Source organism: Stegastes partitus, unplaced genomic scaffold, assembly GCF_000690725.1.
Source record: "Stegastes partitus isolate 25-593 unplaced genomic scaffold, Stegastes_partitus-1.0.2 Scaffold915, whole genome shotgun sequence".
Lineage (NCBI taxonomy): Eukaryota > Metazoa > Chordata > Actinopteri > Pomacentridae > Stegastes > Stegastes partitus.
The window spans coordinates 14,306-27,189 of NW_007578646.1; the positions used below are offsets into that span (position 1 = coordinate 14,306).

The 12,884-nt window shown below is 46.3% G+C and overlaps 2 protein-coding genes across 2 annotated transcripts in view; one reads left to right on the forward strand and one right to left on the reverse strand.

The window, feature by feature from the left end:
• Positions 1-5,271, reverse strand: part of ncoa4 (nuclear receptor coactivator 4) — a 9,623-nt gene extending 4,352 nt beyond the window's left edge. The window contains exons 1-3 of the mRNA XM_008293845.1: positions 5,257-5,271; positions 3,468-3,643; positions 837-960 (exon numbers count right to left, since the gene is read on the reverse strand). Coding sequence (XP_008292067.1) covers positions 837-960; positions 3,468-3,643; positions 5,257-5,271 — 315 coding nt within the window. The remainder of the gene's footprint in view (positions 1-836; positions 961-3,467; positions 3,644-5,256) is intronic.
• Positions 5,272-5,910: 639 nt separating this feature from the next.
• On the forward strand, positions 5,911-11,813 carry prkn (parkin RBR E3 ubiquitin protein ligase). Its single transcript, XM_008293835.1, has 11 exons — positions 5,911-5,947; positions 7,521-7,684; positions 7,761-7,947; positions 8,610-8,725; positions 8,827-8,910; positions 9,216-9,331; positions 9,421-9,557; positions 9,950-10,011; positions 10,644-10,874; positions 11,001-11,118; positions 11,223-11,813. The coding sequence occupies exons 1-11, from the start codon at positions 5,941-5,943 to the stop codon at positions 11,324-11,326; spliced, it is 1,326 nt and encodes a 441-aa protein (XP_008292057.1). The 5' UTR covers positions 5,911-5,940; the 3' UTR covers positions 11,327-11,813.
• The last annotated feature ends 1,071 nt before the right edge of the window (positions 11,814-12,884 follow it).

Here is a 12,884-nt window from a genome sequence, read left to right on the forward strand (position 1 = left end):
GTCTCTACCACCTGCCCTTCACTGCTGACTGAACACTTCCTGACACACACCCCCGGTGGTCACCTGAGCTGTGGTTACCGTGGTGACCACAAGTGCAGGCCTGAACAAAGGAAGGCTTTCGGGTGTTTTGGTGTTTTTTTCAGAACACAGTGATTCAGCAGTGATGAGGATGATGGTGGTCTCTGATTGGTCAGACCCAGACAGGTGTGGGATCAGAGAGGCTCAGGTGCTTCTGTGCAGGTATTTAAAGCCGAACTTGATGATTCAGTGTTTTCTGCTGCACGTTTCTTTGTCTTATCAGCTGTAAATACCCGATTTATCACTGTGCTCACCTGAGAGCTGTTTACCTGCCTGTCACCTGTCTGCCTGTGTGCTGTTCGGTGGAGAACACAGTTCCATCAGCACCTTTTAGAACCACATGTTCTCTGCTCCACATGTGGGATTCAGACTCTGGACTTCAGCTTGTCCTCCTGTACTAGAACAGATTGACTCTGAACACTGAAACCTTCATCAGATCAGCGGCTCTCTGAGGACAATGAACTGATTCTCAGACTGACGTTGTGATGTTTCACCTGACGGACTCTGGAACCTACGGAGAACACACTGTTCTGCTGACAGAAGACATCTCTGAGTTCTGTCTCCTCCTTCAGGTTGTTCTGGTTCCACAGAGCTGTAGGACTTTATGTAGCAGAGAAACATGAACCTCAGTGAAGGAAACTGAGCCAGGAACAGTTTGGACTGTGGCTGGTTGAAGGTTCTGTGTGGTTCCTTCAGGCCTCATTCATTCATAGTGATCAGTAGGAGGATGGTGATGATGACGGGATGAAGGTCCTCACCTCTCTGCCGTTGTCTCTCAGCTGCTGCTCCGCCTTCATCACGCTGCTGATGGCGTCCTCCAGCTGATCCTGGGCCTGCTGACATTGCTTCAGCCCGCTCGCTGCCGCCTCGGCCGACAGCATCCTGGAAACAGGAAGCAGAGAATCCGACAGGACGGAAGTTCAGATCAGGGAACTCGCAGGCAGTCGCCATGATGCAACTTCCTCTTTCAACAGTGAGGTTCACTGCTGCTGTTAGAGTTCAACTACAAAGAACAGTGATCACAGCGTAACCATAGAAACGCTGCAGGTAACAGCAACACCGGTAGAGTTCTTCGTTCTCTCCCACAGAGCTAATAAAGCTCATTCAAAGCCTCCATTGTTCAGCTGCTGCTGTCCTCACTGACTCAGCAGCATTGTGCTCTGCGATTGGTCAGTGAGCCGACGGGTCGCCGCTGTCCACTGGGATTAAACCAGTCACACCATAGGCTGGCACTACCACCCACTAATACATGTGATGCAACACACTGGAGTACACATGGCCAGGTACAGAGTACAATAAAGTACAATAAAGTAGATCTGAGTAGATCTGAGTAGAGCACAGTGCTCCCAGACACAGCTTCAATTAAACTCATATTAACACCAATCAGATCAATGGGCTGCGACACACAGAACCGACTAATCAACTCATCGCCTGGCTGTGACACTGTGACTTCCTAATGTTTGGTTTGGTGGGCGTGGCCTCAGGGCGCGGCGGCGCCTCAGTATCAGCTGTCAGCAGGCGTCTAACAGCTGATAACAACCTGAGCAAAACAGCCTCCAGCCGAAACACAGCAGTCCTTTAACCTGGTTTATCTGTCCTTTAGCCCGGTTTAACTGTCCTTTAGCCTGGTTTAACTGTCCTTTAGCCCGGTGTAACTGTCCTTTAGCCCGGTTTAAATGTCCTTTAGCCCAGTTTAACTGTCCTTTAGCCTGGTGCAACTGTCCTTCAACCCGGTTTGTCTGTCCTTTTACCTGTTTTAACTGTCCTTTAACCTGGTTTAACTGTCCTTACCAGGTTAAAGCTCAGTTTAAACTCTTGTTTAAGCTCCTTAAATCTAAATATTGTTGTTGAGGCTTTTTTTTGGTGGACAAACTGTTAATCAGAAATGCACGATGGCATCTGACGCTTTCATGGTAATACTAGCAGTGGTGGAAGGCAGCCGTTTACTCAGTCCTGCTGTCCCCACGCTCTGCTACCTTCGTCTGGTGCATCATGTAAACCGAACATGTGCGAGTTCGGCTTCGACAACAGACACTTCTACGATTTATGGAGCGAACAGTGACGATTCAGCTACAGCTCTAAACTTTAAGGTGTCACTGAAAACAGCAGCTCAGGTCCTCAAGATAAGTTTTCGCTGAGAATGTAAAGAGATTCTTGATATTTTTGTCCTTTATATTAAAGTTAATGTTTCATCATTTCTGTATCTGATGCGGCTTCATGACACATTTAAAAACCTGAAAACTCCGCTGACAGACAACCTGGTTATCTGAGTTTAAGTCGCTAGCAGGGACGTTTCCAGGCTCACAGGAATGAGGAAGCTCCGCTCCGACCGGCCGCCATCACCGCCTGCCGGGCCGCACGTACGCAGCGATCCGGGGGGAGGGCAAGACGGCGGGGCGAAAAACCCCGCAGCTCCCGCAGGTCACAGTCTCATATAGAAGACTGCAGAGCGCATCAGTGAGTGTGTACAGCTGATATCTCTGCTACACATTAACCCGGAGTCAACGTGATTCTTAGGTCAGCTCCACCAAACTCCGTTCAAAAACAGTCATGTTTATTGTGTGCGGTTTGTCCGACAGTGTGCTCAGCTGTCACAACAACTTCTCACTTTCCCCAAAGGCCGAAGGTCTCCTGCTGAACTCGGCATGCAGATTATTCACCAGCTGCACTTTGTTTAGGTAAATTGATCAGATCAGGGGAAGCCCAGCTCTTGCTGCTTGCTTCAGCGGCAGGAGGCCGTGAGAATGACAGAAAAAACATTTAAAAAACACAACATAAAGCACCTTGTTTAAGGCGACTGTAGGACTAAGCCGAATTACACAGAGGATTATACAAGCGTGGAAAAGTAATAATAAAAAAAGATTCACCAAGTTAAACTTGACCAAACAGATAAAACTGGTGGAATTTGGAGTTTTACAGAAGGAGTTTGGTTATACACGCTTACGACACAAACCTATCCTTATCGCTTTAAAAACCGTATAAAACGATATAACTCCAGGAGGAAATGAAGATTTATTTATTTAATGAACTAAGTCAATTAAACCTGTGAAGATATTGTGGCTTTAAAAAAAGAAGATTTTCTGAGAAGCTGGAGGTCAAAGCCTGTTTGGTGCTAAAGCAGTTAGCTCAACGTGGCACATTATCGATTTCAGACATCGACAACAACATTATTGGACTCTAGAAAAACTGACGAAGCGATAATCTCTTCAAACTAATACGTTAATAATCCGTTTTCATGAAGGGGAAAACAGCGTCGTGGGATCCGTTAGCAGCTAAGTGGCTAACAGTTAATCTACAACGGCAGGTCAGCGGAGCTAACAGCGAGCTTCGTTCGCTGGCAGTACCGGGCCGGAGAAGCCGCTCTGTGGGCCGCAGCTGGCAGAACTCACCGGGGAACTTTGTTGTGGAGTTTCGGCTTCGATGTCATAAATGATCCAAGTCGGTTCGGTGGCTCTTCAGACAGAGAAAGCTCGCCGGTAAATGTTTCCAGCACCCGTTGCCACCAAGTCAAGATCACGTCAAGGAAAAAAAAAAAACAACGAGGGGCGGATAAATGTCGCGAGAACTGAAGGCAACATCTCGTTAGAGTGAGACGGAGCGAGGCGGCCCCTGCTGGACACCACAGGAGCTGCAGCCTGCAAACACACTGATAATCATAGATATGTGTTATTCTACATGTCTATACTGAGCTCGTGCACACGGTGAATGAAACTGTGGTACACAACAAGAAGACAGGCAATAAATATAGAAATCTAAACACTTCTAAATAAAATATACGTTAAAGAAAAGAATAAAAGCACCATGTAAATAAAAGTACTGTGTAAAAGAGAGTAAACCAGAGTAATAAATTAGAAAACAGTTTAAGTTACAATATTGCACACGGATTAGAAGAAGTGCACATGTAATGATTTTGCATAGAGGTGGTGCAACAGGAGTCTTTAATGATTTACTGACTGATTGTTCATGAGGGAAGAAGCTGCTCTGGATGTTTGGGTGCTTACAGACCTGAAGCAGCCACATTAAAATATAAATACAGAAAGGAAGAGAAAGAATAAATGTTGCTCAGAGGGACTCCTTGGATTTGTCAGATTTTCATGTAAAATATTGTAGAAACATAACTTTAGTTGTTCATTACTCAGGTTAATCTGCATAATTACTGTAGGGCCTCAACCTGAAGATTTATTTATTTTATCAGGTGAAGCTGAATTTTTTATAGTAGTTGATATTACTGTACATACATTTACATCATAGATAACACTGTAGAGTCTGAACATGAGTATTTAACTTTTTTTTAGGACAGTGCTACCTATAGTGATTAATAATCACTAAAGTGCACAACTTTGGCTTTTAAAGGAGGATTTTTTAAAAAAGGTTTATGAAATGAGTACTCCACACAAGCCCTACTTCATGTCCAAGAACCTCTAATTTCAAAGGTTTATTCCACCCAAATGGTGCTTTTAACTAACAAGTTAAGGTTTGGAAGGTTTATTCTATCCAAAATACTACTTGTTACAATAATAACTTAGTTGCATTTGTACAAATTGTGTAATTAGCATTCTTATGTCATCATCAGGTAAAATAATAATCAAATCATCTGCTGTGGCCTCTGTGGTCTCTGGATCTCAAACAGGACGCTTACAAAGAAGAGAAATACAACTCTGAGGCGCATGCGTATGTATACACACGCATTTTATATAATAACACTTTAAAGTTGCTCACATGAAAGTGGACAATGCTAGGGACACATACGATGGTAAACTGATTCAAATTCTCTCATACATAGCAAGAAAGACAATTGTCAACCTCTGCATATCGAAGGACAGCTCTGCTGGGGAGGACTGGTATAAGGAGGTCCTGAGGAGACTCCCTCTGGAAAAGCTGAGCCACACCCTTCACGACAATGCTGAAGGATTTATGAAGATATGGCGACCCATCCTGGACAGTGTGGACACTATGGACCCATCCTAGTCGGGACTTTGCTCCATCAGGTCAACACTGTTCTGGTCAATTTGAGAAGCAGTGACACCCTGGTGGTGTAGAGGGGTGGACATCTTGATTGTTTGTTTGTTTGTTGTTTGTTTGGTTGTGTGTGTTTTTTTGTTGTTGTTTTTTTAAAAACCAAAACATATTTATCTTCATTTAATCTGCTTGCTTGTTTGTTTGTTTGCTTTTTGATACCTGCTGTATGTTCATGCCTGTTCAATGGTTTCAAAAAACAAAAAAAATGTGGGAAAATAAGGTTCAGCTTTGTATTGTACACAAAAAAACTACGAACCTCAATAAAGAGAAGGAATAAATAAATAAATAAATAAAGTTGCTCAGACTTCTTTCACATGTTAGCAGTAGCTCTGCTGTGCAAACAAAGCCAGGTAAGAGGCCGGGGTTCCTAACAGTGGTAGTCAATGGTCTGGGGTCTGGGGTCAAGCAGATGAGTTCAAGGTGTGCTAGTCCTCGCTGCAGGTGTGTTCACTTAGGTGATTATCCAATGGCTGCACCTGCCCAGATCCCCCACACACGTCCAGCTCATGCCCACCCAGAGGGAGAGACAGGGAAAAAGAAAAAACTAAAACCTACAGCACACAGAGCCAGAGGTGGACCGAACCATAACCCTCTATGCAACGTTTCTATATGCCGTGTTTTTATGCGTTCAAAGAGACCAATAAAGTTTATTTTAAAAAAAGAAAAGAAAAAAAAACAAGTTCATTAGAATTCACCTTCACTTCCGGGGCTCTCCGTGACGTAACTCCGCTGTGTAGTTCAGCCAAGTGACGCAACGACGTATGGCGCGCGCAGCCGGACTTCTGCTCCGAGAATGCACCGCGGCACGCATGCTCAGTCTGGACACATGAAGGACGAAGACAGATGATCGGTGAGTTCTGCTGCGTTCTACCGATTCCACCGAAATACACCAGGTTCTGAACCGGAACCGGAACTGTAATTTTCTCTTAAACGATTCTTTACTGAACGGAACGGGTTCTGATGGTTCTTCTCCCGGTTCTGTCACTATAATCAATATGTTACACCTGATACATCAGCAGTGTTTATAGTAACACTACTGCAGGTACTTCAGTCAGATCAGATCAGCTTTATTGATCCCTCATCAAGTCAGTTTTGTTTATAAATGTTCTGCACTTATCTGTTATCCAGAGCGTTCACAGTGTTCCTCATTCACCCATTCACACACATTCACACACTGGTGGCCTCAGAGCTGCCGAACAAGCTGCTGCTGCCATCGGGAGCAACTTCAGGTGTCTTTCCCAAAGACGCTTCCACTGTGGAGGGGATCGAACCACCAACCTTAGGACTGGAGGACAACCCGCTGTACCACCTGAGCCAGTTACATAGCTCAGTTTACACCACATATCATCACACAGCTCCGGACATGGTCCAGGCCTCACAGATCTAAACAGAGACCCAACAGTCCAGAGCAGCCCTCTGAGCAAATGGTCGGCAACGGTGGGAAGGAACCAAAAAACAAAAACCCACTGGGAGGAAAAAACCTCCAACAGAACCAGGCTCAGGGATGGAGGCCATCTGCCTGGACCGGCTGGGTGGGAGTGGAGATGAGGAGGTGATAACAGGACAGCAGATGGAGAGCAGCAGTAGAACAGAACAATAAATATATGAGAACAAACACAGGACCTCAGAGAAACACACAGTTAGTGACATGTGATAGTGGTTATAACTGTATGGAAGGAGGAGAGGAGAGGAGCCCAGTGCATCATGGGAGTCCCCCGGCAGTCTGAAGCTACAGCAGCATCACTGAGGAACAGTCCAGGTGATCCTGAGCAGCTCCAACTATCAGCTTCATCACAGAGGAACGTTTTCATCCTGACCTTAAAGCACAGAGGGTGTCTGCCTCCAGAACCCAGACTGGGAGCTGGTCCACAACAGAGGAGCTGATAGCTGAAGGCTCTGCCTCCCATTCTGGTTCTGGAGAGTCTGGACCCACCAGTAGACCTGCAGTCTGAGAGCGAAGGGTTCTGTTAGGATGATACGGTACAATCAGGAAAATGTACGTTACGGACACAGAACAACAGGAAACATGAAACATTTACACGTGAACATGTGTGACGTGATGAATCTACATGTGAACATGTATGACCCGCAGGACGACGTTCTCCTCTGGTCCACAGTACTATCAGAGCAGAGCAGACGGAGCGTTGTTGCTCAGGAGGAACCGGTTCAGCGTTCTGTTGTTGGGTTCATAATCTAACTTTGATCGTTTATGAGGAGCTGTTCCATCACCAGCAGTGTTCAGTGCAGTGTTACTATATAAAAGTACACAGCTGCTGGGTTCAGTGACACCGACTGATTACAGAGCTGCAGTGATTGGTCAATTCATTGATAAATGTACAAGTTGATCAATCGATGGCTGTTTCATTTTCTTGATTCAGTGCTGTAAGATAGCGACCCTCACCTGTTCTTCACCTGTCCCTCAGTGTTCGTGCGGTACAACCTGGGCCCAGGTGTGGCCGTGGAGCTGCAGGAGGAGGCGAGCGTGGCCGAGCTGAAGGAGCTGGTGGGGTGTCAGCAGGGAGTCCGGCCTGAGCAGCTGCGGGTTCTGTTTGCTGGGAGGGAGCTGCAGAACTCCACCACCCTGCAGGTGAGCTAGAGCTTCACAGCAGGTGAGGGCGGAGCCTAACTACAGATGCGACCTGATCATCATGTTTTCCTCTTAGGGCTGTGACCTTCCGGAGCAGAGCACGGTCCACGTGGTTCTGCCTCCTCCTGGTTCATCCTCTCAGATACTGCAGCCGAACCATCTGACCCGACTGGACCTCAGCTCCTCCCTCCTCCCACCCTCCACCCCCTCCTCCTCCTCCCCCGGCCCAGCACTGGTTCTGGAGGCGAGGCAGGACGCTGCAGGTGAGTCACCTTTAATGATGAACTTCATGCAGCCACTTCTAAAGCTGGGTTTAGGTGAGTTCTTCTACATCACTGCTGCTACAAGGAACATTATCACGACACAGATCCTTCCACTGCGTCCACACCAGCAGCCTAGAACCACGGACACCTTCAAATCAAGGGCTGCTTCTCACTGCAGTGTTCTGATACCTGTAAGGTTCCGATACCTGTAAGCACCTCATTAGCTCTGACTGCTGAACCTGAACCTTCTGTGTTGCTGCTCTGAGCTCTGAATGTTAAATTAAGCTCAGCTGTGAGTTTTACTGCTGCAGCTGTTTGTCTTCTGTGAACTTGGCGCCACATCCAGGAGCAGTCTGGAGGCAGAACTGCAGTTTTCTTAATGCAAACTGAATATTAAATGACTTGGCTGAGATGTGGGTGGAAACATGTGGTGTGGACGTGGTGCTGATGCTGAGGCAGGGAGGTTTTGTTTCAGCTGAAACAGGAAAAACAGCAGCAGACCATGGAGACATTTAAAAGTCATCAGCTGAGTTTTTGAATCAAGTTAAATGAAGAGTCAGCAGCAGCCAGGTGACCCTGCTGCAGGTGAGACAGTCAGGCTGTAGGGGGCGGGCTTTCACCGTGGCAGTAGTTCTGTACTCTCTGGTACTCTGTCCTTACAGGTGTGCGTACCTGCAGTACTTTCTTTGTGTACTGTAAGAGCTGTAGGTCAATCCAACCAGGAAAACTGAGAGTTCGCTGCCGAAGCTGCAGACAGACGACGCTGACACTCAGCAGGGTGAGCGCAGTACGAGTACTGCAGTATTAGTACTACATGAGTGTTTGGATGCACTGCTTGATGCTACTGTACGTGGACGTGAGGCTCTGTGTCTCCATCAGGGTCCGTCCTGTTGGGATGACGTCCTCCTTCCAGGTCGTATCCATGGCGTCTGTCAGTCAGAAGGTTGTCATGGCAACGAGGCGGTAAGAGGGCGGGGCGTCTGTGAAAGGCTGCAGTGATTGGTTGGTTAATCTGCAGCTGTTGAATTAATAAACTAAAAATTATCTAAAATGTGTGACAAGCTGATGATGAACATATTCAGCTGATTAATAAATAATAACGATAACGGTCAGTCGCAGCTCAGAGGAGTAAACGTCATTACATCACATTCACATTACGTATATATAGAAAACATCCAGCGGCAATGAACAGGGGAAAATCAGACATCAGTGACAACACAAAGACTGTGTGTGTGTGTGTGTGTGTGTGTGTGTGTGTGTGCACGCAGGAGTTTTACATGAAGTGTGCGACCCATCCAACCTCAGATGACGACCTCTCTGTGGCCCTCGACCTCATCATGACCAACATCAGAGGCGTCCCCTGTATCGCCTGCTCTGACGTCATGTAACATACACACACACACTCACACAGACACACACACAGACACACACTGATGCATGTGATGCCTGCTGACCTCAGTGTCCCCTCCTCAGGGACGTGGTCGTGGTCTTCCAGTGTTCGGAGCGTCATGTGATCTGTCTCGACTGTTTCCGTCGTTACTGTGAGACTCGACTGAGCGAGCGACAGTTCGTCCATCATCCCGTCATCGGATACTCGCTGCCATGTGCAGGTGAGGCGGGGGAGGGGCCACCTGTCAGCTCAGTATCATGAAAAACCAATGTTCACATTCAGCAGCATCATCATGTCTGATGTCTGTCACAATAAAGCCACTGAGAAACCACCGAAGAAGACAGTTCAGAACTCCATTAAGAATCTGTCTGATTTTAGCTTCCTTCAGTTCAACAGTAATCAGCAATGTTTCGCTGACATCAGTGATTCTCTGCAGACAGCAGCTGCTCACACACAGTTCTGCTGCTTTATTTTGACCGTTTAAATGAATGGAAACAAACTCTGTTTCATCTTTATCGTCTGTTTATCAGCTGTATTTCAGTGACTCAAAGATGATGATGACTTGCAGCAAAGTCGTGTATAAATGTGATCATGTGATGTTTGTGTCTGCAGCCGGCTGCGATGACTCTCTGATCAAAGAGCTGCATCACTTCAGGATCCTGGGAGACGATCAGGTGACTATAGGAAGTAATTCAAGATATTTACTGTTTCAGGACTAAAGCCTCCACTGAGGGAAATATTCTGTTGATTCATTCAGTCCAAAGGCGCTCAGCTGACAGAATGTAAACGACAAAAGCCTGAAAAAAGGTCAGAAAACGTCTGAGAAAAATCAACGAATTGATTAAAACATATGAATGGAATCTCTGAAAAACATGAGTTGAATAAATGTTAATGAAATATCTGAACAAATGTTTGCAAAATGAGCAAATTAACCATAACTTTACCAACAAAACCTTTTGGTAAATATTAAAATATTCAACAAAATATTCAAAACTTAGTACAATTTTAAAAATCCCTTAAAACATAAAGAATGTAAATTTAACTTAAAGAATGTCTACAGAGTACTTACATGTTGTTGTGCAAGTTATTTGAAAAAATATAGTTAAAATATGAACGTATCAGTCAATAAGAAAAAGCCGTATTTGAACAAACAGATGTGAACCTGCTGCTGCAGCTACATTTCATTTGTAGGTATTTTCCTGTTAACTGCTGATTTCAATCAGAGAATCTTTAACATGTGTTGCTGAGAGGAAACCCCTCACCTGGTTTACCCAGAATCCCCCTCACACACCTGTCTGTCTGTCAGTATGGGCGGTACCAGCAGTACGGGGCTGAGGAGTGTCTGCTGGCGATTGGAGGACTGATGTGTCCGTCACCTGGCTGCGGGGCGGGGCTTCTCCCCCCTGATGACGGCAGGAGGGTGGAGTGTGACAGACAGCTGGGCTGTGGCTTCATCTTCTGCAGGACCTGCGGAGAGAGCTACCACCAGGGGGCGTGTCAGGTGGCGTCGGCCCCACCCACAGGTGAAGCCTCACAGGTGAGCTGACCAATCACAGAATTTTCTGGGCAGTAATGCTGAATATGTTTGTGTGGACCAATCCTCACAATGATTACCTGCTGAAGGAGACGGTCATGTGACCTCCTTTCTGCCCCGCCCCCTTAGGGCTTCGTGGTCGAGGGGGAGGCGACTCTCAGGGGGAGGTGGGACCGAGCGTCGCTGCTGCTGATCCAGGAGTCAACCAAACGCTGCCCCCAGTGTTCGGTTCCCGTGGAGAGGAACGGTAAGCAGTGCGTCAGGCGTGTTACAGCACACGTGACAATGAATGAAGCGTGTTGGAACACACATGTAAAGGTGCCTGATGCGTGTAGCTGTCTCCCCCTGCAGGTGGCTGCATGCACATGCAGTGTCCTCGCTGCAGGATGGAGTGGTGCTGGCTCTGTGGCGCCCCCTGGAACAGAGACTGCATGGGAAACCACTGGTTTGGTTGAACATGCAGCAGCAGCAGCGGCCCGACATGATCACATGACTGCAGAGTTCCCCACGACCACTTCACACCAACATGGAGGACGAGTCTGATGCTGAATTACAGCTGGACCCGATGGTTTTGATGCTTTCTTCAAACTAATAATGAAACAGAGAAGCAGCTTCAATCTGACAGAAGGAAACTGATGACACTTTAGATTTGACCCTTTTTAACTCCGTGACCTAAAACGAAATGAACTGATGCAATAGACTCATACAGACACTGACTGAGTGACATCACGCTGACATCATGGCATCACAGTTCATATGAAAACAATCAATGCTGCTTCCAATACCTGAGGATCCCATTCAGAGTGTGACTGTGATGACTGAATGTGTATAAGGATCTTTAAGATGAGATTAGATAGAACTTTACTGATCCCTTTGGTAGGGTACCTCAGGGAAATTATTGGTTAAAGACACTGAACAATGAATAAAGACAAAGAGCTTTAACAGTGTTTCACCGTGTGTCATTAGATGCATTTAAAATTGTATACAGACCTTTAATTACACACAAAGCATGTCATAAACATCCATATATTTGCAGCTTGCAAGCTGTTAATCATTCTAGGAGGTGCCTTCAGACTTCAGTTTGGGTTCAAGTGAAACAAACTGATGCTTTACGAAGAGCGAAGTCAACACGTGTGAAGAGACAATGTTCAGAATTCAGAGATGTGATGCTCTGACCAAGCAGAAAACAGCACGTTGTTCATTCAAATCGATGAAGATCAGTCAGAGGTTTTCAATCAGCATGACCTTTTGTGAACTGAGGCCCTGGATCTGGACCTGGATCTGGACCTGGATCTGGACCTGGACGTGACCCTCCATCTCCACCCACTGATAAGATGAAGCATAAACCTTTGAACCAACAGCAGGCTGATAAACGTCACCGTCAGCTGAGTTCAAGGTTTGTTTTCTTCAGCTGAAACACAGAAGCAGCGGACGGATCCAGATCCGAGACGGTTCTAGTCCTTCATCCAGGTTTGAGGGCAGGAGATAACGGATTCAGGAGACCGATTCCACCAAGTCCTGCGGTGTTCTGTAGGTTTTACCTGGTCCAGTTCGGCTCTGCAGGTTCCAGGAGGTCTGTCAGGTCTATCAGTGTGGAGTTCTGGACTTCTGACCAGGTGGACGGAGGCTCAATAGAACCAGGATGAAGAGGCGGAACCTGTCAGGTCTGACCGGGCTGCAGAATCCTGGACTGGAACTGGAGTTGATGGACAGAACCAACATGATCCAGGTCAGTCTGAGTGTTTGATCCAATCTACAGGTGATCCCAACCGGGTGGAGCTAAACTCACTAGACTCATATAATTACCTTTACTTGTGTTTACAATATTTTTAAAGAAAAACACATTCAAAGGTGAAGAAGAGTAAAAACACCAGACAATACAGAACAAACCCCACCCGTCTGGCTCGTCCAGGGGAGAAAAACTAACACAAAATAGCCCACTTTCAATTCACACAATAAAAATACAAAGAGCTCATCACACCTGAAATTCACTTAAGTTCTCTGGTTCTCCTC

What these genes read in the sequence shown, in the direction of transcription:
- prkn (XM_008293835.1), top strand. An exon ending in AGAACTCCACCACCCTGCAG is followed by an intron (nt 7,685 to 7,760) that starts GTGAGCTAGAGC and finishes TTTTCCTCTTAG; the next exon opens with GGCTGTGACCTTCCGGAGCA. An exon ending in ATCGCCTGCTCTGACGTCAT is followed by an intron (nt 9,332 to 9,420) that starts GTAACATACACA and finishes TCCCCTCCTCAG; the next exon opens with GGACGTGGTCGTGGTCTTCC.